Consider the following 27772-nt stretch of genomic DNA (forward strand, 5'->3'; position numbering starts at 1 on the left):
TTTCCTGACATCACATTATCTGACCTTTTCCGCTTGACTCATACATATACTAGATATTACAAATAAGGGAAACCATGGGACCTATGTTTCTTTGGGCCTGCCAATGCCCATATCTTAAAGGTTCATCAAGTGAGCAGATAGATGGGTGTGTGGGATGGGAGAAAACAAAAGGCTGACATTACTCAAGTCACACAAGAGGATTAAAGTCACGTGTCTATACAACAGCAACAGAAAGAAACAAAATCCAAGACTGGGAGAAAATGTTTGTATATCAAATAAGGGATAAATATCCAGAATATAAAGACAATTCCTAAAAGAAAGAAACAAAAGTCAGTCTGATTCAAAACCTAGCAAAGGTCTCAAACAGACATTTCTCTACAAAAAACACATAAATGGCCAATATGCACCTAGAAAGATGCTTGACAATACTAATCATTAAAGAATTGGCACCAGGCGCCAGTGGCTCACGCCTGTAATCCTAGCTATTCAGGAGGCTGAGATCTGAGGATTGCGGTTCAAAGCCAGCCCAGGCAGGAAAGACCATAAGACTCCTATCTTCAATAAACCACTAGAGGTCTGGGAAGGTGGCTCAGAGGTAGAGCGCTTGCCTTGCATGCCTGAAGCCCTGGGTTCGATTCCTCAGCACCACATAAGCAAAAAAATAAATAAATAAACCACTAGAAAACCGGAAGTGGCACTGTGGCTCACATGGTAGAGCACTCGCCTTGAGCTGAAGAGCTGAGGTACAGCACCCAGGCCCAGAGTTCAAGCCCCGCGACCGACCAAAAAAAGAAATGGCAACACAAAGACATACATCATGATAATACTTTACACCCATAGGCTAATAACAAACAAAAGCCCCAGAAAATTACAAGTGTTGACAAGGTGTGGAGAAACTGGAACTCTTGTAAACTTTTAGTTGAATTGTAAAATAGTACAAATGTTGTGTGGTTCCTCAAAAAAAAGTTAAAAATTATGTTCCAGCAATTCCATTTTGGGTATATAACTCCCCAAATTGAAATTAGGGTCTCAAAAGAGATATCTGGTTGTGGACCAGTGGCTCATACTTGCAACCTTTAAATACTCAGGAGGCTGTGATCTATGGATGACAGTTCAAAGCCAGACCAAACAGAAAAGCCAATAATATTCATATCTCCAATTAACCATCAAAAAGCTGGAAGTGGAGCTATGGATCAAGTGGTAGAGTGACAGACTTGATGAAAAAGCCAAATGAGAATTTGAGACTCTGAGTTCAAGCCCCAACACTAGTGCGCACACGCGCCCACACACACACACACACACAAATGATATTTGTATATCCATGTTCATAACAACATTATTCACAATGCTAAAACATATAAGCAACCCAAGGGTTAAGTAAAATATGCTATATGGATAAGTAAAATATGCTATATAACAAATCAAAATATAATTCTTCCAAACAGAAGAAAATTCTGATGTATGCTACGAAATGGATGAACTTTGAAGGCATCATGCTAAATGAAACAAGCTAGTTACAAAATGACAAATACTGCTTCACTCAGACTATGGAAGTGACTTCAAGTTAATGGGTATAGTTTCAATTTTACTAAACAAAGAGCTAGGAGATGGATATTGGTGGTAATTATCTATTACAAATGTATTTAACATCACTGAATTACATGACTGAAAATGGATGAGATGGTAAATTTAAGTTAGGTGAATTTTACCACAGTAAAAATAATTGAAAAAAAAAGTCTGTATGTGTGTAAATAATCATGGGAAACAATTGAAACCAGAATTGCAAAACATCAGTCTCAGAAAGGTAACTGATCAGAATGGAAAAAGAACTTGTATTTCCTTTTTTATCCCAAACACCAATATCTACCCCCAAATAAACAAATACCGCAAATAAAAGGGACAGAGGGGGATAAGCTTCAGGACTCTTACTCATTCTTCACCTCACAGAAATGAAACATTTCCAGCCACTTCTCCCAAAATAACCCAAACCATGCACCAAGGCTCTACATGAGAAGTCTGAACCTCCACTGATTTTCTAACTCATCTTCCGCATCATGACAACTCTGGACACCAGCATCACTAGAGAAACCTAGAAAGAGTTGCTCTGAGTATAATGAACTTTCAAAACTGAGTCTAGCCATCTTCCAATCCAAAAAAAGAAAAAAAAATGACCTTGGAATCCATTTTGTGAATAAGTAACATCAAAACACAAAGCAGATGCATACTTCTCTCCGTCTTTCTTCCTTTCATTAAAAAAAAAAAAAGTGAAATGCTAGCATCATGGAGCACAGAGTGATCAGCCCCCTCCCTTCCTCTCCTCCAATCACAGATAGCAGGGGAAGCTCTGACAGCAAACCATGCCATCAAGCTGGCCATCGAAACCACACAAAACACTGGCATTCAACACAATCACGAGTTCTTTCCTGATTCTTAGGAAGACGAGGCAGAAATCTGGCTCCATTGTTCCTGTTCTGTTCCTTGGGTAGTAAGGAATGCTGTGCCCTCCCATACCCCAGCTCCTGGCACAGCAGAAGCTTGGGCAGGCATTGAGAGCATCCACCCTGGGGGCCACGGGGAGCTTACCTGCGTGTAGACAGAGAAGCAGCACCACAGCGTGGGGCCCTCCGAGCTCATCCACCCAGACTCCCAGGCCCTAACTGTGGGGAAGCCTTGCAGAGGGGATTCTCTGAGCAGCGCTGAGCATGGTTTCCCTGAAGGAACTCCTCCCCACCACTTGGGCGGCATGACAGGAAGTGACAGGGGCCATCAGTTACAAATGTCAGAAGCAGAGAGCTGCACCAGCCCAGGGCTAGCCACCTCAGTGCCTGCCTGGGACAGCTGCTCTTTTACAGCACTCTTGGCCTCTGGCATTCAAAGACCCAGTAGACTTTCAGATCTGGCTGACAATCCTCAGCCTGTAAGAGGCAAATAATACTCACTGGGTCCCCACCTAACACCAGGGTGGACGTCCAACAGCTCTAGGGGATGTGCTGTCTCCCATGGGGGTGGGGAAGGGGAAAACAGACAGTCAAGGGGACATCACTATGAGAAGAGACAGTAGGATGTCAGCAAAGAGGAATCAATAGTTTCCTTGAGCTTTATGCCCTGCCCAGGATATAGAGCACACACTGAGTTCTAATTTCAAAGCAACTACACACCCATCCGTTCCTTTTTTTTTTTTTTTTAACTTACGCAAATCTGGCATTTTCCCTCCAGAGCCCTTTCAAATTAACTACTTCTGGAAACTGTCCTTTTGACATTTGTCCAAGAGCACAAGAGACTGTCCTGCTTTCTTCAGACCAAGTAACGTTCTCATTTCATAGATGAGCAATGTATCCCAAAAGTCAGATCCTTTTGGGTAAGGCAGATGGTCTTACAATAACCTGTAAGGTTTGGGTGTAAAAACTACGCCAAAGTCCAACCCTTCCCATGGAAAAAAAAAAAACACCCCAATCTCCCTGCACAGTGGCGGAGGCTCTCAAGTTCAAGGACATCTCAATTCATCCTAGTTCTTAATGATTCCTTTTTGTTTACTTCTCTAATGAGATACAATTCAGTTTGCCAAAATCTTCTTTAATTGCAACATTTATTTGCAGAGATTCAGCCTGGGCTTTCCCAGGCTTTCTTACAAATGCATAGATTTTTGGAATCTTCCTATGCCTCAGCCTTGTGTAAGGTCAAGATCCAACACATAAGTAAGTTTACTGGGGCTGCAAACTTTTGGCCTAGCAGAAGGAAAGCCAAAGCTTGACGTAAGAGCTCAGCCCTTTCATACTTCTAGGAATTTTCAAACAAATATTAAAGGAACCAAGAATTAACTGTGCCTAGTGAATGTGTTTTTTACAGAGACAAAGGCTGAGAAGGCTTCTCAGAGCAAGAGATACAGAGGCAGCTCTAAGGGGTGCTGTGAAGCAGAAGAGCAGACAAAGCCATAGTGTTGAGGTGCTTCAAAAGTAAGCAATGCTAGGCAGGTGCCAGTGGCTCACACCTGTAATCCTAGCTACTCAGATCTGAGGATCATGGTTCCAAGTTGGTTCTGGCAGGAAAGCCTGTGACCCTTTTCTCTCAATTAACTAGCCAGAAGTAACATTGTGGCTCAATTGGAAGAATGCTATCCTTGAGCAAAAAAGCTGAGGGATAGCACCCAGACCTTGAGTTCAAGCCCCAGGGCACAGGCACACACACACACACACACACACACACACACACACACACACACACACACACTGAATATTAGAATAGGTCTGAAAGGCTTGACTCTTACTTCAAGAAGTATGAGAAGCCACACCTGTTGAGGAAAGACGGAAGTGAAATCTATATAAAAATGCTACTGGCTGAGCATCTGTGTGACCGCAGGTCTGGCACCAGTGTTTAGTAATGTGTGTCCTTCAGCAGTGGTACTCAACAAAAGGTAGGGTAGTTTCAGAGCACCATTGGCATTCCCTATTTCCCAAGCCTGATGCCCTACTAAGCAAGTGGGGCAAGGGGACAAAGGCAGTTTCTCATTTACACAGTGAGCCCTACACTTATTTGTATCTGAGATCAGCCAGCCTTGCTGACAACTGAGCTAATGAAGAATTCTAGTCACCTGAGACCCCTGAAAGGTTCTCTAAGGCCAGCCTCACCCAGGGAGCATCCAAAGGAAATACGAGATGAGTAGAGCACACTAAAGTTTGTTTCTTTTCTGGAAAGAAACAAATCCTAGAATGATTCAACCTAGGTTTCAGCTGCTAGCTATGAACAGGGTAGAGAGGAACTGAAATTCGTGGGCTGCAGCAATTAGTGGTAGAGCTGAGACTTGAGTGGGGTCTGGGGTAGGTAGCAATGAATGAGGGAGGAAATGGGGAGGGGAGCCAGCAGACGTTCGGGCAGGCCTACAGAAAAAAAGGAAAAGCCAGGGTACAGACATTTTCCTCACCACTGCTACCACTCTCACCAGAAACAAGAACCTCAGCAACAAAATTAGCCCTTATAGATAACAACCTAAGAGGAAAACTTCAGCACTAAGCAGCTCCTGATTTGCAAAGTTCAAGTTCATTGGGAGCCACAAAACGGAAGTTCATAAAGTAACAGTTGTCTCTGTTTAAGATGCTGAAGAAAAGAAAAGGGAAAAAGGAAAACATTCAAATATGTTTTCCTCATGGATTTTTTGAATGTCTGAAGTTGCATAATGTCATCATAATACAGTCAAACACACAGAAGACTATAAAGTAAAAAAAAGTGAGTCTTGTCTCATACCTGTAATCATAGTTCCTCGGGATGAGAATTGAGGACATGGTTTAAAGCCAGCCTGGGTGGAAAAATCCTTGAGATTTTAATTAATTTTGTGTCAGTCCTGGGGCTTGAACTCAGGGCCTTGGCACTGCCCGTGAGCTTGCCAAAGTACCACTTCCAGCTTTTTCTGTTTCTGTGGTACTGAGGAATGGAATCCAGGACTTCAAGCAGGCCAGGCAAGTACTCTATCACTAAGCCACATACCCAGCCCTTCCTAGAGACTCTTATCTTGAATTAACCAGCAAAATGATGGAAGTGGAGCTGTGGCTAAGGTGGCAGACCACCAGCCTTGAATGGAAAAAGTTAAGCAAGAGACCTGAGTTCGAACCCCAGTATCAATGCTCGCATGTACGCACATACACACATCTATATACACGGTACCCCCAAAGCCCTGCCCCAGTTCTCTTTGCCAGAGAGGTACAGGTTAAAGCCAGATGTAGACAGAAGCTGATAGACAAAAGAGACTTCAGAACCAGATGGTGAAGGACCTGAAAGCAAAGGCTCACGGGCACTGGGTACCACTAAGAACATTTGTTTTACTAGGCCCAGAGTGTTTGGGCCCAGGGTGACCAGATATTCCACTTTCCTCAAGAGAAGCCTGAAAGCCACTGTTAGTGGCTGTAATCAGGAGGTTGAGATCTGAAGATAGAGGTTTGAAGCCAGCCCAGTAGGAAAGTTGTGAGATCCTGATCACCAATTAACCACCAAAAAGGCTAGAGGTGGAGCTGTTGCAGAGCACCAGCTTTGAGCAAAAAATGATAAGGGTTAACATCCAGCCTTCCCTGAGTCATTGAGGAACCAGAGAACCCTACTTGGGACCAGTAACACCTTCATGACAGCCCCTTTAGGGACCAATCACCACATGGTTCATGCCTTTTTTGGGTTCACTAGTAGCATTTTTTTTGCCTTTTATTAATTGTGCCTTGCCTGTTTAGATATTTAATATTCTCACAGATAGAATGAGGAACTTTACTAATCAGACTGTCTCGGACAGTACCTGGTTGAACAGCAACTCAGAGAAAACTCATATTGATTACTTTACCACTTTTCAACAGGAAGTAGTTTCAGAAGAAACAACCATGGCCCATGTTTCCAGTCTAGTACCCATACCTATTAAACAACAAAGGGGGGAATGTTGGTATATCTTCCTCCATTTTGACTTAATAACCTCATCTTAGGTCCTCAGCCCTTTCCCCAAAATCAGGAGGCTAGACCAGGCCTGGCCACAATTTTAACTCCCACCCCCTTGCCCCATAGCCTCCAGGCTTCAGTAGCAGCGGGATGGCTTCCCCCCCAGACCTAACTGTAACTGTTGCAATCAGTAAACCCTGCCCTTGCTATGTGCTATAAATGTTTTACTCAGCTTGAAAGGCACAGGCATGTCAGTTTGCTGACAACGAACTTTGCAACTTTGCTGTACAAGACTTGTGTGGTGTGGTCTACTGGGCTGCTTTCAGTAACATTTTTTTCTTCTTCTAAAAACATGAGCAGCAACATTGTTCAACCACTGTACCTCCCACAGAACACTGAGCAATTGTTCATGCCATGTACATGTTCATGTTCAACCTCTTACTGCAGAGCATATTGGCTGTATGAATGAAACTTAAACCATTCAGCCCCTGCCCTGTGCATGGATGTGCTTCAAATGTTGCTTTGCTTCTGTCACCACTGAATACTTGACAACACATGATAGAAGTCTAGAGTAGATATTAATGCATCATCAAGCCTCAGATTCCCTCCCTTCCTCCTTCCCTCCCTCCCACCCTCCTTCCCTCCCTTCCCTCCTTCCTTCCTTTCTTCCTTCCTTTCTTCCTTCCTTCCTTCCTTCCTTCCTTCCTTCCTTCCTTCCTTCCTTCCTTCTTTCCTCTCTTAGCCTCTATACTGAGGCTTGAACTCAGGGCCTCATGTTCCTTGCCCTTTTGCTCAAGGCTGGCACTCTACCACTTGAGCTAGCCTCCGCTTCTGGCTTTTTGCTGGTTAATTGGAGATTAAGAGTCTCAGAGACTTTACTGCCCAGGCTGGCTTCAAACCATGAACTCAGCCTCTTGAAGACCTGCTATTACAGGCATGAGCCACCAATGCTCTGCTTTAAAAAAGATTTTTTTTAACTCAAAGACTCCAGTTTGTTAAGACAAGTGCTCTACTGCTTAAGCCACACCCTACTACTTAAGATTTTCTTCCTTATGTTGACTAGGATTTGCTTTAAACAGTGATACTCTTGCCTCTACCTCCCAAGTAGCTGGTATTACAGATATGCCTTACTATTCTACCACATCTGGCCTATGACTGCAGATTGTACTGTTTTAACATGACCCTTACTGATTTTTTGTTTGTTTGATCCTTACAGTTGTTCCAAAGTGGGCCTTAATATTATAATTAATATTAATATTTGTACTCTGCAGACTGAGACTCAAAAGGGAAGTGTGAACCTACATATAGCACAAAGCCTGGAAATGTAGAGGCTGGTTAGGAGAGGGCCCAGTTATCTGGTTTTAGAGATTCTGCTATGCATATGTGTACAGCTTCCTGAAAAACCAGCCAGATCCCTGCTCTGGGATATACTACAATTTGACACATTAGACCCAAACCATTGGAAAAGAAAAGGGCCTCTCACAGTACAATTCACTTGACACTTGGAAAGAAAAATCTCACTTTAAAGCCTCTCTTTCACAGTCATCTAAGGCAAAGTCTACATACATTAGAGAGATTTTTAAAAAGCCACAAAACCTATGAAACTGTGGGGGACTGACTTCTCAGTGTTTGATAGTTTTCTTAAAGTGTGTGAAGGTGAATCATATCTATTTCTACGTGGGAAACTACCTATAAGGCACTTTCAATGCGCCTGGCCCCTTTGTTCCCACACCTGGTTAAAAAACCAAACTGGTAACAACCTCTCACTGGACTCTAAAGAGACCAGTTCTCAAATGCGGACCTAGATAAAATGTCACCCAACACTCTGGAGTACCAATGGAGCCATGCTGCTGTGCTTCCTGGGCTACAAAGGGAATCCCAGGTCAGCATGAGCTATTCAATGCAACTCAGTATGATAATAAACAAGGGCTAAGAACGTAGCTCAGTGGAAGAGTCCTCGCCTGGCATGCTCAAGGCCCTAGGTTCAAATCCAAACACTAAAAAGCAGCAAGTAATGGTGATTCTTTCCCTTGCAAATCTATTTTGGCTCCTTAAGCTCTGTTCTATTTGTACCTAAGAAGCCAAAAAGATGTCATAGAAACTTAAGAGCTGGAAAAGCCTCAAAGCCTTTAACCAAATCCATTTGGGGCCTAACATTTTAAATTATTCCTCAAACTGAATTGAAAAATAGGAAGCAGAAAAATCTCCATAGAAATGAAATGCTAATAGCCGGGCGCTGGTGGCTGAGATCTGAGGATTGCGGTTCAAAGCCAGCCCGGGCATGAGAATCCGTGAGACTCTTATCTCCAATAAACCACCAGAAAACCGGAAGTGGTGCTATGGCTCAAGTGGTAGAGTGCTCTCCTTGAGCTGAAGAGCGCAGGGACAGTGCCCAAGCCCACAGTTCAAGCCTCACGACCGACAAATAAAAAAGAAGAAAGAAATGAAATGGTACTAGTGACCAAATAAAAACAGTCAGTTGTCCACTGGTTTAAACAAGGACCTAACATAAGAAGTGCTCTTTCACAAGTCCAAGGTCTCTAAGGCAGTTAGTAAATTCTGGTAAAACAAGGGAAAACCCACATTTTGGTTGAGAGGAGAGTTACAGCAGGACACTGTGGTATTAGCAGACAGAGAGACAATGAATAATACAAACTTCTAAGTTTGTAGTGCTTGGGAGCTTATTTGTGATAGAATGTCTTCATAACTACTTCTTAGTGCTAGAAGCTAATTTTTTTTTATATGCTGGCTTGAACTTTGGGCCTGGGTGCTGTCCTTTTAGCTTTTTTACTCAAGGCTAGGGCTCTATCACTTGAGCTACACCTCTACTTCTGGTTTTTTGGTGGTCAACTGGAGATAAGAGTATCATGGACTTCTTGTCCAGTGTGGCTTCAAGCCATGATTCTCAGATTTCTCAGCCTCCAAGTAAGTAAGATTACCCTCATGGGCCATCAGCTTAGAAGCCAATTTTGAACAAATACCCTGCCTCCCTCACCATAACTGTGAACAAAGTCCAGACACAACTGTATGCCATGTCAGGTGGTTTAGTTCAAGAGATTCAAATGTTGACTCTTTTGTGAAAAGAAACTTTGCTTAACAAGATTACCAAATGATGAGAAGAATGTACGAATGGATCTGCCTTGCAAGTCAAGAATGAATAAATAGAAAAGTCTTCTATACTCAACAATAAGAACTAATAATAAATGATGCTCCAACGTGGAAACCTCCACAGGTTGCTAACCAGGGATAATCTCCACTGTTTACCTTGCTTTGTTATAAGCCATTGCTTGTGGTCTGTATTTCTTTATTCTCTCTAAACAAATCCAAACTTTTAGAACCAAATTCCTCACACTATTTTGGCATCTGATATATAGACAGCTATTCTAAATGATAAATGGTGGAGGTGGGGAGAAGCTGTCTTTTTTGGAGACAGCTATAATGCAGCCCTGGTTGGGTCTGAGTTCCACCACCCTCGATAAAGAATTTCTCTGCATGGAGCACATAGGACCTGCTTGCAAATAAGCTATTTATTTCTTAGAAACATGAGCCTCCTGGGTATAGCTTCTTTCAAGGGACTGCCAAGTTCTCTTCCTTATACTGTCAGTTAAAAGCAAAACTTCTGTGGGTTGCTGACCTCTGCCTAATTCATAGGAAGAAAAAAGGTTTAAAAACCGATTAGCTGATATCTTTCTGCCAAAGAGCTTCCTTGCTTGGAAATGAGACTCACTATTTGACATCTTATTGCCAAATCAGGTTAGAAGCGGAAAATCTGCACAAGGGGAGAGGAGTGGTATTTTTCATACTTAAATTGAATATTTAGGAAGATTTTAAGAAATAATTTGCTTATATTTAAAAAAAACCTTCAACAAACTGAATATCTGAGACAAAATATATACCAAAAGGAAAATAATTTTTTTTAAGTTTCTCACTGTTGTTTTTGACTCTAAATTCCTGCTTGGGAATAATTTGTGGGAATGACTGGTGGGCTGGCATAATGAATTGTAAATTAATACAGGGCTCTTCCATTTACTGGATGGATGACCTGGTAAGTCACTTAAGTTGCTTGACCCTTAGTTTCCTCATGTATGAGACAGGACTAATGGTCCCCTTCTCCTCCCAGGGTTGTTGGGAGAAGCATAGACACTTGTATAAAGGAAGAACAAAGGCTAAAGAAGACATGGGGGGGGGGAATCCTCATATTATTCTTTTTATTTTTATATAGATTCACATTTTCCCATAATAAAATGTGAAACAAAAAATTTAAAACACAATAATATTTATTTTTCAAAGATGAGAGGAAGTTGGGTTTTTTTTAATGTCATTATGAATACTGGTTCAAATTTTCCTCTTAGCAAGTTGGAAAGGGGGAAGCAAATTTAAACAGGCAATTTGAGTTCTACCCTGATCTGAAATAACTATCCATTGAGCAGTCAATAAGAACAAGGCAATGGAGGGTTGGAAATATGGTAGAGGACTTGCATAATGATGTTATGATGAAGAAGAAGGAGAGGAGGAAAAGAGCAAAAACACCACAATGGAAACCAGCAATGGTCCATTTCCCCTTTTTCAGGGAGAAAAACGGGTGGCTAAAGCTTGTAATTATATGTGTGTGTATGTGTGCACACATGTGTGTATGTGAGTACATATGGTTATTTAAAAGCCTAGGCTGGCCTTGAACTCATGCTCCTCCTATTTCAACCTTCTGAGTGCTAAGATCATAGGTATGCTCCACCAAATCTGCCCCTATCTATCTATCTATCTATCTATCTATCTATCTATCTATCTATCTATCTATCTATCTATCCATCCATCCATCTATCTGTTGTGGGAATTGAACCCAGGACCTTACTCATGTTAGGTGGGTGCATTACAACTTTATCCATACCCCTGAGCACTATGCTTATAATGGTGACTTCTCTGAAATCACTGTGTACATCTAAAAAGTTCAGGAGTTCTACAAAAACACCCTCAAGAAAATACCAAAAGACCAAAAAGCACATTTTTCTCCATGACTCAGAGCAGTCCTTTGGCCTACCCACTAGTGAAAGTAGACTTTTGTTTTATTGCATACTTGTTCACGAGCCTCTGAAGAATAACTACTGCTAGTCCCCTCATCCCTCCTTAAATCAAAATCAGAAAGGAATTCCCAATACCCTGGGGAACACCAAAGCAAAAGGGATTCTGGGAAAGGGCTCCATTCAATAGATGAAGAATCTGAGTTGGGAAGGCTGCATCTCTTCCCAGGCTGGTCTCAGCTTGGACGCTGTTCCTTTAAGTGAGACTTCCTGGTGAGGTGGAGGGATTTCCTCCTGCAGCTTCCTGGAAACCATGCACATAAACAATAAACTCTGAGGCAGAGTCACAGACAATAGAGCTCATGTTCTGGCTGTAACCAGAAGCAATTAGAAGCACTGACAATAGCCAGGGTATTTCCAACTGGAATGTAGCTCTGCACAAACACCCACCTGCACAAACCCCATTGATCATTAAAATCCAATTCCTACCCTCATCCCGAAGGAGAGACAGAGGTAGTTACTTCCAAATTCAGTACTTTAAAATGATTACTTTCAATCACTGTGCAAGAAGAAAGCAGTCAGGCCCTTTGGAGAGTTGTTATCTACTACACAAATGTCTGGGGCCCAGTGGGTCCCAGAGGGAGCATCAGTGATACCAGCTGTCTGGGGTATGTGTCATGGTCCAGCAGCAGAATTCCGTTCCTACCTTTGGGAGGCCCCAGCTTAGGCACCAGAGCCTATAATCTAGCAAAGGAGAGGAGAATGGGAACAGTGGCTTCTTAGCCTCTCTTGCAGCCAGGGCCCTGGGGCATAAATTCATCTCAGCCAATCTGATGTTATCACCTGGCCTGAGAAGCTGGGACTCCAAGCAGCCAGGACACAGCAAGCCACATTCTGCAGAGTGGTGGCTTACAGAGGCAGCCATGAGGGGACCTGGGGCGGCCATGTTTTGGAAGTGTGTTGGTGTTATAAACTGTGGTGTCTGCCCCTCACACCAGTAGTAGCAATGGGTGGTGGCATTATTTGGAGTCAATTGGGTCTCAGCTTACAGGCTTTCCATGAAAGACCATACCCTTACCCCCCAAATCACATTCTCTGTCATGATACCCTGTTGCTTTCCTTTCCAGTACTTATCATGTTGTAGTGAATCCATTCTACCTTGATCTTTTCATTTCTTTTTCCAGTAATACTGGAGGTTGAACTCAGGCCGGGCCTCATGCTTGCTAGACAAGCACTCTATCACTTCATCCACTCCTCCAGCGCTTCCTTCCCTTTTTGTGCCAAACTAGGGCTTTAACTTAGGGTCTCATGCCCTTCCTTAGCCTTTTTGTTGGAGTCTGGTGCTCTATCACTTGAGCCACTCTTCCACTTCCCATGTTTTGCTGGTTAGAATCTTGTGAATTTTGCTGACTTTCAACCATGATCCTCAGTTCAGCCTGAGTAGCTAGGATTATAGGCATGAGCCACCAGTGTGATTGGAACTTTTCATTACCCTGAATTTAGAGAGGATGACACAGGTTAAGGGCTAAAGTTGTCCCATATGCCAAGCTTGGCAGAGATGAGACAGGAACTTGAACTTGGGCCTACAGCATGATATGTTTCTTTAGCACAGTCACTCAGGTAGTGACAACAATGGCCTGGTTAACAGGGAGTCTCTAGCCTGCTGGTCCAGATCTCCCCACAGTCCTCCTCAGGGAAGACATGCAGCCTCCCGTGTAAAGACATTGCTGGCTTTCTTCATTCAACAGAATGAGTCCAAGCCCTGTTCAAAGTGTCCCACATGCAAAAATACTTAAAGACTCACAGGCCAGAAGGACATGGACCAGCAAACAATGCTCACTGTTCAAACTGCCTGGAGCACTGGGAACACAGAGGGACAAGTCCTAGGGACTTCCCACAGGAAGCAGAGCAAGTTGAACGGGATGTGTGGGAGCTGTCCGGCAGAGGGGAGGAACCAGAGCAACGGAGAGAAGCAGGAGCAGCACAGCTCATTCAAGAAGCTGGTATCAAAGAGCCTGTCTATGGAAGGGACACGGCAGGAAGGTTGGGCTGAGAGTGTCCCTGCTAAGATGAGAATTCCGGCTCCATCCTCAGGAACCTGAACCTGCCCTGATATAAATGCTTTGGGGGGGGGGGGCGCGGGGTGAGGGGGGAGGGGCTTGAACTGAGAGTCTAGGCGCTGTTCCTGAGCTTTTGTGCTCAAGGCTAGCACTCTACCACTTTGAGTAACAGTTCCACTTCTGGCTTTTAGGCAGTTAATTGGAGATAAGAGTCTCATGGACTTTCCCACTCAGGCTGGCTTCAAACCATGATCCTCTGATCTCAGCCTCCTAAGTAGCTAGGATTATAGGTTTGAGCCACCAGAGACCAACTTAATGCCCCCCTGCTTTGGTCAGAAATGGTAGACATAGCTAGATTTTATTTATTTATTCAACAACTGAACTATCTTTATGGCTACAGCCATTTAATACTAGTGACATGTTTTGGTGATTCATTTCCTATGCATGTTAAAGTATATATGAACATAACAGCTAAATGCCAGGAGCTATAACCCAACAAAAAGTTCCATTTCTATGCCTCCCAACTCTGTCATGTTGCTGGAGAAATAAGATACATTTGCCTTTCCAACAGAAGGAGGTGAGCACAGCTCTTCCCTCTTATGATGTGACAGAGTTTATGATGTGGACAGAACTCTCATATGGATAATGATGGGGAAAATAAGAAATTCCTTTCCACTTAACCTTAGAGCTCAAATCACTTCTGCCAATATTCTTCCAGGAGGAGAAGTGTGTCTCTACAAGGAGGGTCTCCAGCATGACCTACTGAGGCTAAGACTCCCTTCTGAGACCCTAGAAAATCTGAGGATTAAAGTATGAAGCCAGCCCAGATGGGAAAGTCTGTGAACTCTTATCTCTAGTTAACCACCAAAATGCTGGAAGTAGAGCTATATATAGCTCAAGTAGTAGAGCTCTAGCTTTGAGCAAAACAAAAATCTCAAGGGCAGCACCCAGACCCTGAGTTCAAAGACCAGGACTGGCACACACACACACACACACACACACACACACACACACACACACACACACACACACACACACACGTACACACAAAGAAGTTGTTAACCAAGATGAGGGGCTAGAGGAGCCTCTGAGGGGAATCACCTGTGCAGTGACTTCTAGCCATCAGAAAGTACAACACTGATGTTATGACCTTAGTGTCAGTTTGCTGGGTGCTCTGCCCCTTAGAAAAGTCACGCTCCCTGGGAAACATAGTTTCCTCATTTTGGAAAGGCAATAGCAATAGCAAACCTGAATAGTTTGTGCCAAACACCAGTGCTTGGCTTTCTGCATTATCATGGAAATCTTCCCCAGAGCTCCATGAATGGCATACAGTCATGATGTCCACTTTATACCCAAGAAAAGAAAACCCAAGGCCCAGAAACACTGAGTAATCATCCAAGGGCTCCCAGGTAACTCAGCATGCAGGAACTCTCATCCAGAGTGGACACATTAAGCCAGCCCTCAGTTACACAAGTGCGCAACACTCCCCATCCCCCCAGACACATACACAGTAGCCCTTCTGAAGGAGGACGAGAGAGTCCAATCTGACTGGAAATTACTCTTAGAGAAGGGTGTGTCTTTTCCAGTTGCAGACATTAAGAAGGCACTGGCTCCCACAGGCAATGAAAAGATATGCCTTCTGTGGTACACCAGGCATCATGTTGAATGTCCAGCCCCATCACCACTCTCTCATCACCATGACAACCCTGTGAAGCAAAGACTGGAGGACTAGAGAATACTAAGGCTCAGAGAGGTAGAGCTCCTGGCCCAGAGCTTGTTGGTGGCAGCACCTGGCCACCACACAGGCTGGAAATGGGGTCTGGAAACCCCTTTTAGTGTAGCTTAAGAACAATTTTCTTTCTCATCAACCTCACACTTTGGAAGCATGGAGCTGCCTGTTCTTCTCTGGGATAATGAGCAAGCAGGCCGGTAGCAACGTGGCATCAACTGTGATTACTGCAAACAACATCATGCTCAGGATCCACCTGAGACACGAATCCAGGTTAGCTTCTACCACAATCTTTCCTGAAATAGAGACATATTTGATAAAAGGCAACACTGTGGGATTTGAAAAATGTGCCTCTGCCCCCAGAAAAACTCCTACCTGAAAAATAATGCCAAGAAACAGCCAGGGATGAGTGAAATTCCAACTCCAGAGAGGCTGAATTCATCTGTGGCACAACGATGAATCCAATCACATCGAGCACTGTGGATGGGCAGAGCTATTCCAGGACAAAAAGCAACACACTGCCCATGGTCTCAGGGAGGAGGTAGAGTGGGGGAGCTCCCTCCTTACCACAAGCTGCTGTTGCCTAGAGTACTAGATCAGAGTGTGGTGGCCCTGATAGCACTGGACATCCAAGCCCACCAGTCCAGCAAAAGGCCTACTTGCGCGTACACTGTGAGACTAAGTGCATCCTGTGCATGAATGGAAGAGATGGAGGCAAGCCTTCAACACCCGAAGAACACTAGAAGTGAGCATGGGGGAGGGGGATTCAAAGCAGCAAAGTTGGGGGGAGGGCACAGTGGGGTAAGTGGAGCCATCGGAATTTTAAGCCTTCTATGGCCTCTTTCACTATTTTCCAATCACAAAGGGCTCTGTACTGATTATTTTGTTCCCAGGTGGCTAGAATAATAGTGATAGGTAACCAAAAATGCAATTTATTAGCAAGAGGACAAACCATATCTGTCACCCCAATTCCTGACTGAGAACTTCCTACAGAATCTCTGCAGAGTCAACCATGCCCAAGCTGAATCCAGACTGACTGTCCACAAGGGAATGTTCTCAAACGTTAAGGTACCCACAAATCAGCTGGGGATCTGTGCAACATGGTGATGGTGATTGAGCCAGGGAAGGAGCCTGTGATTTGCATCTACAAGCTCTGAAGGGCTTTTTCCTAACATCCATAGACCACACTTTGAGAACCTTTCTGAGAGGCATGCCAGACTTAAGTAGACTGTTCTGCCCCAAATTCACATTTCCTACATTCCTACATCCATGACAAATAGTGACTTCCTTCTAAAATCAGAGTAGTACGCTGGGCATGATATACCTTTAAAGTTCTAATTTCTAAGCTCTTGTAAGAAGCTCAGCATTTTCAAAATAATCTTATCAACAGGATGCTGGTTTGGAGATGTTTGGGTTTTGTTTGCTTTTGGGGGGAGCGGGTGTACTGAGGTTTGAATTCAGGCCTTTTTGCCTGGCTAGGCTGGTGCTCTACCATTGGAGCCATGCTTCCAGTCTCTTTTGCTTTGGTTATTTTTGAGACGAGGTCTCTCTTATATCCAATTCTTTCTGCTGAAATAGGCATGGGGAAGATGAACTCCTCCTCCCCCACTCCCCCCCCCTGCCCCGGGCAGGCCTGGAACCACAATCTTCTCCATATCAGCCTCCCATATAGCCAGTTTAACAGGCAAGATCCACCAATACCTGAGAAGATAGCTGTTCTTGAAGGAAAACCATGTTTAGAGGCTATTGACTGAAGAAAATCTTCCCTGGGCAGAAGTTTCAGGAGTGGCTCTGGATAGCTTGAGACAGAAGCACTTGAAACCTCAAAGGTCACCACAGCTGATCATGCATTCTTCAATCACCACTCTCGACTCAGAGATGTTCCTTCTCACTGTCCTGCAGGTCAGCACAGTACAGGTAGAACCATACCCCTAATGGCTGAGCTGCCTGCTAACCCAGCCCAACAAAATTGCAGAGATATAAAACAGGTAGGATTAACATTTTAAGTGATAACAGAATAGAAATAAAATGGGGGCTGGGAAGGTGGCTCAGTGGTAGCGCGCTTGCCTTGCACGCCTGAGGCCCTGGGTTCGATTCCTCAGCACCACATAAGCAAAAAGAAAAAGCCGGAAGTGGAGCTGTGGCTGAAGTGGTAGAGCACTAGCCTTGAGTTGAAGAGCTGAGGGACAGCGCCCAGGCCCAGAGTTCAGGCTCCATGACCGGACCCAAAAAACAAAAACAAAAAACAAAAAAAAAAAACAAAGAAATAAAATGGCTAAGAGGAGGACAAAAGGAATTTAATAAGGCAGACATGATGTTTAAGTATCACATTCTATGTAGGGAATGTGATCGGCTATGAAGAGATGATGGATGAAATGACATGAAGAAGGCATTTCCTGCATCACAGGTGTTGCTAAGAGAGTGAGAGTGAATTGAGGACAAGTACATTGGTGGCACATATGCTAGGCCTCTCATTATCTCATTCTGGATAATGAGAGGAGTATATTTATAAAAACAGGGAATAAAGAAATGAAATGAAGACTGGAAGGATAGGCAGCAGGAGATTTTATTGTGTGTCGAGAACAGCAAATCTGATCTCTCTGTACCAATTCTGTACACTCAACAAGGCTATTTTAGTCTAAACCTCCAGCTTTTTCCCTCCTTGAGAAGTTTTAGAAGAAATTACTTATGAAACTTATTAATGCCTGGCCAAGGCTCTCCCCAAGAAAAATCAGTCCGATTTTAATCACACAAATTACATGATGGGAAGCTTATTGTGGAGGAGGTATTTTTTAAAAGTCAAGTACCTCTTGACCAGCGCTCATGGCTCTGCCTGTAATCCTAGCTACTCAGGAGGCTAGGATCTGAGAATTGTAGTTTGAAGCCAGCTGGAGCAGCAAAGTCCATGAGACTCTTATCTCTAATTAACCAACAAAAAGCTAGAGCTGAGGCTCAAGTGGAAGGGTACCAGGTTAAGGGAAAGCCAAGTGAGAATGCAAGGTCCAAAGTTCAAGTCCCAGTACTAGCACACTCACGTGCATGCAAACACACACACACACACACACACACACACATACCAAGGACCTCTTTGACCCCTGCTACTATACTTTGGATCTGAAATGTCTCCAAAGTCTGCTCTCAATTCAATGTTACAGGAAGGTGGTAGGACCCAGTGGAAGGAAATTAGGTCCTTGAGATCATGCCCTTGAACAAGGCATTGGAACCCTAACTCCTCCCCTCTCCTTGCTTCCCAGTCACCATGAGATAAAAAGCCTTCTCCTCCTCCGGTTCCTACTAAGATGTTCTGTGCTGCCACAGGCCCAAAGTATCAGGGCCAAATGACTAGGGATGGATACTCTAAAATGGGGGTCCAAAATAGGCCTTTCTTCTTTTAAGTTCACTATCTCAAATACTTTGTCACAGAGAAGCAAAGCTATCAGCCACCACCCACAAATTCCTAATAACAAATCTTCAGTCTATAATCCTCTGAGTTTCAATATAAAACCCAGAGAAGAAATATACAGATTCTCAAATTGGGCATTTTCTCTAATTTTTCCAAAGTGATATTCCCAAGTATTGTCCCAAGGTTGTCACCCAGAATCTGTTAAAATAAAGAATTCCAACACATTAAGACACAATTATCTTACTTATTAATATTTTACTTTTTCAGCCATGATAATTGTCTCAGAGATATAATTTCCCTCTTGGCTGAGTGCAGAATATTTACTCTCCTTTTTCCCCCATGCTGGGACTTGAACCCATGGTCCAGGTGGTATTCCCGAGCTTTTTTGTTCAAGGCCAGTGCTCTGCCACTTGAACCACAGCTCCATTTCTGGCTTTTTGGTGGTTTATTACTGAAGAGAAGAGTCTCCAGAATTTTCCTGCCCGGACTGGCTTTGAGCCATAATCCTTAGATCTCAGCCTCCTGAGTAGTGAGGATTATAGGTGTGAGCCACAGTCTTATATGGTATCTTCCTCCCCTCTCAAATATCCAAGTAAGATTTACTGGGGGTTCTGTTGTTGTAAGAAGAGAAAGCCAAAAAGTCCTCTAAGTTGACCATAAGTCCTCATATCTAAACTCCTCCACAAATGAAGACAATATTTTTAAATTCCATCTAAAGTAATGCTGGGGTTGAGGCCAACTCATTACATTTCTAACTTTGATTCATTCATAATCCCTATCACAGATGATTTTCATTCCTAAACCTTAAAATATAAGACTTCACTTCAAAATTATTATCAAATTTTGAATTTCTCTTCCCCTTGAATATAAGGATTACGTTCATTTGTTTTGTCTTCAAAGCAAAACAAAGTAATATTTATAATCATTTAATGAAAAAAATAATTACACATTTTCTTTCAATACTTTCTGGTGATTTTCTTTGGTCTTTTTAGGATTCAAACTTGGTACCTGATGCTTTTGCTCAATGGCTGGTGCTCTACCAACTGAGCCATGTCTCCAACCCCCTTTCTAATTACTTTCATAGCCAGGATCACTAATATGTACATTATTTCTTCTTTTCTTTTTCTTTTCTTTTTGTCAGTCGTAGGGCCTGAACTCTGGGTCTGGGCTCTGTCTTTCAGCTCTTCAGCTCTAGGCTAGTGCTCTACCACTTGAGTCACAACAGCACTTTCGTTTTTTTTCTGCTTATGTGGTGCTGAGGAACTGAACCCAGGGCCGCATGCATGCAAGGCAAGCACTCTACCACTGAGCCACTTTCCCAGCCTCCTATTTCTTATTTTCAAACATATCAACATTCCAGATGTTGGTGGCTCAGGCCTATAATCCTAGCTACTCAGGATCTGAGATTCAAAGCTTGCCTGGGGGAAAAAAGACCATGAAATTCGTATCTCCAATTAACCACCAAAAAAGCTGAATATAGAACTGTGGCTCAAGTAGTAGAAGCTTAAGCAAAAAAGCCAACCAAGAGTGCAAGGTCCTGAGTTCAAGCTCCAATACTGGTACATGTGTGTTGTATGCATATATACACACACACACAATTAACATTTGACAGTAATTAACACTCTCCTCAACATCTGCTGATGGCCTAAAGTAGACAAGCCATTTTATTATCTCATATTGCTGGCCATTTAAACATTTGCCACCTTCGTTTCATAAACGCAGCTTCACTAAACATTTCTGGGCGTAAGTCCCACTCCACATTTCATGGTTCTATTATCCAATTGCTCTCCCAAAATATGACCAAGTAACACTACCACTGACCACTGTGACAGTCCACCTTAAAGTACCTCATCATCCGGAGAGAGGGACTGGGGGAAAGTAAAGGAAGAGGTGACACTGTCCAAAAAAAAGAAATGTACTCATTACCTGACTTATGAAATGATACTCCCTCTGTACAACACCTTAATAATAATAAAATCATTTTTAAGTACTTCATCATCATTTCAAGCTATCACTTTTTAAAAACACTGATTTAATCTGTAGGAGGAGAATGACCCTTAAAAAAAAAATCAACCCAGGCATGGTGGCTCACACTTTTAATTCCAGCCCCTTTGGGAAGTCCAGACTGAGAGGACGACAGCTCAATATAAGCATAGGCAACAAGTCAGCAAGACTAGTAAGCCAGGCTTGGTAGTATATACCTGTCATTCCAGGTAGGCAGGAGGCTCAAGTAGGAAGACCCTATTCTAAGCCAGCTCAGACATAAAAACTCAAGACCCTATCTGAAAAATAATACAGCAAAAAGGAACTGGTGACTATAGTTCAAGTCTAGAACACTTATCTACCAAATGTGAGACCCTGAGCTCAAACTCTAGTACTGTCCCCCACTCAAAAAAAATTCAATCTTTAAACTGATATACTAAGGCCAATGATTTCAAATGATACCTGAATATCAAAATATCTTAGAGTCTAGGCATTGGTGGCTCACACCTGTAATCCTAGCTACTCAGGAGGACGAGATCTGAGGATCACAGTTTGAAGCCAGCCTGAGCAGAAAAATTCTTCCTTACAGATTAGGAGGCAGAAATTGAAAAGATCACAATTGGAGGCCAGCCTGAACAAAACATTACTCCATCTCAACCAATAGTTGAACATGGTGGCACATGCCTGCCATCCCAGCTATATGAAATGCTTCAGGTTCTAAATTCATCATTCTATAAAATGAACTGGAGTCCAAATCAGACTAGGCTTAAACATAAGACCCTATCTCTACATAATTAAAGCAAAAAAAGACTAGAATGTGGCTTAAGTGGTAGCACAGCTGCCTAGCATGCATGAAGCCCTGAATTCAACCCCTAGTACCACCAAAAAAATTTTTTTTGATCCCTCAAAACATGCTAAGTCTTCCCACATCAAAACCACAAATATGAGAAGAATGCAGTCATCTGTTGGAAGTTTTCATTGGGAAACTAATGTGCTGTGGGGCAGAAGCCAGGAACGATCAGTTCAGTACCAGTCTGTTATTACACAGACCAGCAAAATACATTCAGAACCAAACCAATCACCAAACTTCACAAGACATTTTGAGACCTGAATAAATCAATAAATCTGACTGTAAGTCAACAGGTAGAAGAAGGAATTCCCAGAGGATGCTCAAGGACAGATGCAGATGGCATTTAAAATCCATTCAAGTGCTCCCTGAACAAGGAGCTCCTTTCTCTAAATTGTAAATTATTCCCACATTCATCATAAATGTCTTTTCTGTTTAATGGGAGATATATACAAACATATATCCCATAACCCAGGTTCTGAATGTATTGGTCTGAAATGGAAAAACACATTAGAAGAAAGGAAAGTTTGTTCAGTAGACTAGAAAACTAGGTGTCTTCTCTACATTCTCTCCTAGGTAATCAAATGCACTGTGGCCTGAAGCTCCTCCTGATACGTCTTGGTGACAGTAGGAGGAACAGAGAAAGAAAGTATACAGACATGCTGCTAAAGATTCATAAAAATGATCTGAGTCAGATACTAGAGACTCTGTAATCCTAGCTACTCAAAAGGTTGAGATCTGAGCACCAAGGTTTGAAACCAGCCCAGGAAAATAAAGTCAGGAGATTATTGTCTCCAATTGAATAAAAAGCTGGAAATGGACTGGGAAGGTGGCTCAGTGGTAGTGTGCTTGCCTTGCATGCATGAGGCCCTGGGTTCCATTCCTCAGCACCACATAAGCAGAAAAAGCTGGAAGTGGCGCTGTAGCTCAAGTGGTAGAGTGCTAGCCTTGAGCTGAAGAACTGAGGAACAGCGCCCAGGCCCAGAGTTCAAGTCCAATGACCGACAAAAAAAAAAAAGAAGAAGAAGAAGCTGGAAATGGAAGCATAGCTCAATGATAAGAATGCCAGCCTGAGTGAAAAAGCTAGAAAGAATGCAATATACCCCGAGTTTGAGGCCCAGTACTATCACTAAAAAAGAAAATAAAACAAAAACAGACAAAACACCAGCCAGATATAATGCATGATGCTTGATTAGTCTATGAGAAAAGCCAAGCAGCCAGAAAAGACAACCGGCCATGCGTGGGATGGGTCAGGTAGAGCAACTGCATAGCTAGCACAAGGTCCTGACTGAAAGCAGTCTCTAACACCCCCCCCCAAAACAACAAAATGATAGTTGGGTAGTATGAATATGGACTAAATAGTAGGAAATGGAGAATCATTAGTAACTTTCTTGGGTTGAAGAATGATGCTGCAGTGGAAGAAACGTCCCTATTCTTAGGACATACGTACTGCTATGTGTAAGGTCTGCTCCTGGATGGCAAACAGACTCCTCTGCCCAGTACCTGTCTTACCTAGGCAAGTGGCACACCTGGAGGAGGTCACATCCACACATCTGGCTCCGATGTGACCATACCCTTTTCCACACATCTGGCTCCGATGTGACCATACCCTTTTCCCACCTGGTCTCGCCTCCTTTTACCTGGCCACAAGTTTTCCCACCCCTACCCTAGATAAGGCATGGCCCAGGGCCAGACTGCCCTCTTTTCCAGACGCATGGAGTGCCAACCTGGCCTGGTGCCAGCCAGTCTGCTGAGTAAACCCTTACCTGAATACCACATGCGTGGTGTTGTTCTTACTTGGCAGCCTCTTTAAATATCTAACATAGATGGTGCTGAAACCCGGGAAGGGTTTAAAGTCAGGATGGATGGGATTCCTCTCCACTTTTTCTTTTTTTTTCCTTTCTCTCTTTTTTTTTTCCGCTCTGAGGAATAGCCCCAGTCCTGACAGCCCTTATTTATTTATTTGCAAGCCAGACTGCTGTGGACACAGCACATCAATACCATTGCTGGCCTCAGGACTTTGGTGAGTGAACTACTCTCTAAGGGTTCTCTGTCACTCAGTCTCTCGCCAGGTATGGTACCACACTGGAGAACCTGCTAGGCCTTTAACTGAAAGGCTGGTCATCTCTGGAGGTGAGGACACTTGACTCTGATTGGCTGGCCACTCCTCCCTAGAGAGCTGGGCAGTAAGTCAGGACACCGCTTCCATCCAGTAAGCCCTCCTTCACTCACTATACTTTTTCCCTCCTGCCTTTTTTCTCCGGCATTTCTAATGGGTTGTTGTAAGTCACATCCAAAGGAAGAAAATCCGCTGGAATGCCTCCTGCACTCCTTGGATGCCTCGTCCATTAAGGACTACATCAACAAGGAATGCCTAATTTATTATTGCACTCAAGTCTGCACAGTACGAACTGGACAACTGCTCTCACTGGCCCCAAGACAGGACTCTTGACTGTCATTCTCAGAGAGTTACATGATTTTTGATGCCACAATGGTAAATGGTCTGAGGTCATTCATATTCAGCCATTCTTTGCTCTCCAGGACAACCCGGCTCTATGCCAATCATGCCCAGCTTTCCCCTTCCTCCTGGCACATGGGGAACCCACCTCTGAGAGCGCAGGGCCCCCTCTGGAGCCTGATGTGCCTAACCTTTTTGACTCTCCCCTTTTCCTGCCGAGCCCTCTAGCGCCTTCCCCATCACCACCTCCCCATCACTTCCCCCCTCCTCTTCCTCCTCTTCTTCCTCTTCCTCCTTCTTCTTCTTCACACTCTTCCCCTTAACCATCTCTTTTTCTTCCCTCCACCGTCCCCCATCCCATGGCTCACACTGGTGGCACACAACCCCCACCAGACCCCATGTGCCCACTGAGAGAGGTGGCAGGGTCTGAAGGCAGAGAGTGCATGCCCCAGTCTCAATGTTTGATATTCCTCAAATTGAGAAGCAGCTGGGATCTTATGCCCAAGCAGTTTGAAAACCTGGCTCAGACCTATGACCTTACTTGGCCGGACATATATCTAATACTATCCTCCACCCTTACCGCTGAAAAGAAAAGGGTGTGGACTGCAGCCCAAGCACATGCCCATGATGCCCACTGCTTAGATACTGACTTTCCAGTGGGAGCAACAGCTGTGCCCAGGGAAGAGCCCAATTGGAATTAACAACATAATGCTCCTGGGAGGGAAGACAGAAATAGGATGATACTTGCTTAGTGGCTGGCCTTCAAAAGGCAGCCTATCTCCCTGTTAATTATGACCAATTAAACCACATTACTCAAAGGCCGGATGAAAACCTATCTGGATGAATTTCTTGAATGCATTATGGTAGTGATGGATGAATTTCTTGAATGCATTATGGTAGTGGTCCAGTGCTATACCAAGTTGGACCAAGGTCAGCAGAGGCCAAGGTGGTTCTTAATACTCATTTTATTGTCCCTGATATTAGGAAAGTTTTTTAAAAGGCTGAGGAGGGTCCTCAAACCCCTCAATGAGATCTGGTGAGTATGGCATTTAAGGTTTTTAATCATCGAGAAGAGCAGGAGATTCCTGTAAGATTGCCTGTAAGAGGGAGAACTATCACTTTTGGCTGCTGCCATGCGGCCTCCTCTGAGAAGAAGCACCCCAATGTGCGCCACCTGGAGCATGCTTCAACTGAGACAAGAGGTCCACTGGACAAAACTTTGCCCTTCACCGTAAGGGCCACCTGGACCCTGCCCAAGGTGTGGGCAACAGGAACAATGGAGAGTAGACTGCCCCTCCTCACCTCCACAAAGTAGGCCAGCCCCTCCCCAACCTTGCCCACCCAGGCAGATGGAGCCAGACCCATTGGAGATTCTCTGCTTGCCTACAGAATGAGGGTGCCCAGGGCTGCTGGCCCCCAACAACCAGACCATCACAATGGTGGAGCCAAGAGTGTGTTTCTATGTAGCCAGTAAACTAATAGCCTTTCTCTTGGATACGGGAGCGACTTATTTGGTGCCATCTCAATATACAGGCAAGACTTTTCCCTCCCAGATCTCAGTGGTGGGTGTGGATGTCCTACCTACCTGGCCCCCAACTACGGGACTGGTACCATGTAAAATAGAAGACTTTCCCTTTTCACACTCCTTCCTAATCTTACCTCACTGCCCCCCCCCAGGGAGGGACTTGTTCTCTAAATTTCAAGTCTCTTTCACATTCCATATCCCCAAATAGCCTACACCTGTCCAACTTTTATCCCTAGATGAACCTCTACCTGTACCCAACTAAACCCTTTCCCTTTCCCTCTAGATCTTGTCAACCCTCTTACCTGGAATACTTCCACTCCTATGGCTAGACACCATACTCCTGTCCTTATTAAACTTAAAGACCCTACCCATTTCCCCAACACTTCCCAATACTCTATTTCCCTTAGACACATGCAAGGTTTTAAACCTGTCATCCTTGCCTTCTTAAACAAGGACTTCTCAGATCTACTAACTCCTCCTTAAACACTTCTCTTCTGCTAATAGTTAAACCTGATGGAACCTATGGCTTAGTCCAAGACCTGCGTGTTATTAACACTGAGTCCTTCCCATTCATCCTTTATGTCTAACCCATATACTCTCCTTTCACAGATACCTCCTGGTCCCACACACTTCTCGGAGCTGGACCTCAAGGATGTGTTCTTCACAATCCCCTTGCATCCCCGTTCAGTTTATAAGTACAGTACACCTTGATCTATGTCACTTCTTTTATCATTCTCCCCCATCCCTCTCAACCCCGCAAAGAAGGTGACTGAACAGAAATAACTTCTTGAAGCCACTCTGGTGCTTAGGTGGGAGATGGGAGGCTCTTTACCCAGCCCAAGGCCTAAGGTGAGACAACCATCCTTTGAAATGCAGATACCTAGCAGCCATCCCGGTACCTAGGCAGGAGATGGGAGGCTCTTTACCCAGCCCAAGGCCTAAGGTGAGACAAGCCATCCTTTGTGCAACTTTTTTTTTTTTTGGTCAGTCGTGGGGCTTGAACTCTGGGCTTGGGCACTATCCCTCAGCTCTTCAGCTCAAGGCCAGTGTTCTACCACTTGAGTCACAGCCTTCCCTAGATGAAAAAGTTTTGGTGGTACCTGAATATGTCCATTTAAGATCTGGCATCTTGTCTTCATGGTAGGGAGAGGGTGATACCCCAAACCCCAGGTGATAGGCATTCCTGGATCCCTGGAGGTAGGGACAGACACTTGGCTGATAGGTTGCTGAACCAGTCAGTCCAGTGGCTGGGACTGGGAGTGTCCTGAGACCCAGCCCCCTGGCCTGACCCTATGTAGGCATGGAACAGCATAGGTAATGGGATGCCATGCCACATGTGTCTCTGTGATCATGTTCTGTGTCCTGTCTCCTGGCTCGTCTCCAACCATCATAGCATCCCAATTCAGCTCTCCACCAGAGGTGAATTGGTTTGTTGGTATTGTTTTTGTTCTTTCTTTCCTCTCTGGCCTGTTTCCTAACAGTGTTTTGTGTATTTGGGGGCTGCAGGCCTTTGTAACAACAGGCTGTATGCAGCCTGCTAACTGTATAATAAAGACTCCAATATTCCATCTACCTAAATGTGGCTTCTGGGATGATTCATCTTACAACAACATCTCCCCTCAATTTTCCTTGTTTCATAGGCTATGCATTGGATATCATGACTACATTCTTCCCCACCCTACTTCCTCCCCTCATTCATCAACTCTCCTCCCCATGAACCCCATATCAAATGCCAGCTTCTTGGAACTCATTATGCTGGGTCAATGAATTCATTTTTCTAAGCAGTTCACCATGTGAATTATCTCCTGTAATTACTATACTTCAGTTAATACATTTGTGTATACTTGAATATTCCACATGTATTTACCTGTATATTTATAAATTAGATCATGTGCATTGAACAGAAGCTCTCCCCTCCCCTTTGCCCCCCCCATCCAACAAGGTTTAGGTGAGCCTGCATAGATAAAGTGCATCAGATACAATAGTAGCCCTGTACTTCTCTTAAATCAGAGCAAGACTTTTAAACAAATCCTCATCTTTCCATAAAACAACCAGCCTTGTGCTGTTTTCTTAAATCAGATATTAAGATCAAGCTTGAGTTGGGTACCCACAGATTATGCCTATAGTCCTAGCTACTCAGGAGACTGAGGTCTGAGGACTATGAGTCAAATCAGCCCATGCAAACTAATTCATGAAAACTCTTATCACTAATTAATCAGCAAAAAGCTGGAAGTGGAAGTATGACTCAAATGATAGCACACCAACTTGGAAAATAATTGCAAGCCAGAGCAAGAGGCCCTGTGTTCAAGATCCAGTACTACAACACATGGATAGAAGAACCTGTTGA

The 27772-nt window shown here is 43.9% G+C and overlaps 1 protein-coding gene across 2 annotated transcripts in view; it reads right to left on the reverse strand.

Moving 5' to 3' along the window:
- Arhgef3 (Rho guanine nucleotide exchange factor (GEF) 3) overlaps positions 1-27772 on the reverse strand; it is a 332874-nt gene that overhangs the window by 222972 nt on the left and 82130 nt on the right. The window contains exon 1 of one of the 2 annotated variants that reach the window (XM_013030785.1): positions 2584-2739. The exons of the other annotated variant lie outside the window; for it this stretch is intronic. Within the exon in view, the coding sequence (XP_012886239.1) occupies positions 2584-2634 (51 nt within the window). The 5' untranslated portion in view covers positions 2635-2739. Of the gene's footprint in view, positions 1-2583; positions 2740-27772 lie in introns of those variants that run through there. 2 annotated transcript variants of the gene reach the window in all.

Source organism: Dipodomys ordii, unplaced genomic scaffold (genome assembly GCF_000151885.1).
Source record: "Dipodomys ordii isolate 6190 unplaced genomic scaffold, Dord_2.0 Scaffold132, whole genome shotgun sequence".
Taxonomy (NCBI): Eukaryota; Metazoa; Chordata; class Mammalia; order Rodentia; family Heteromyidae; genus Dipodomys; species Dipodomys ordii.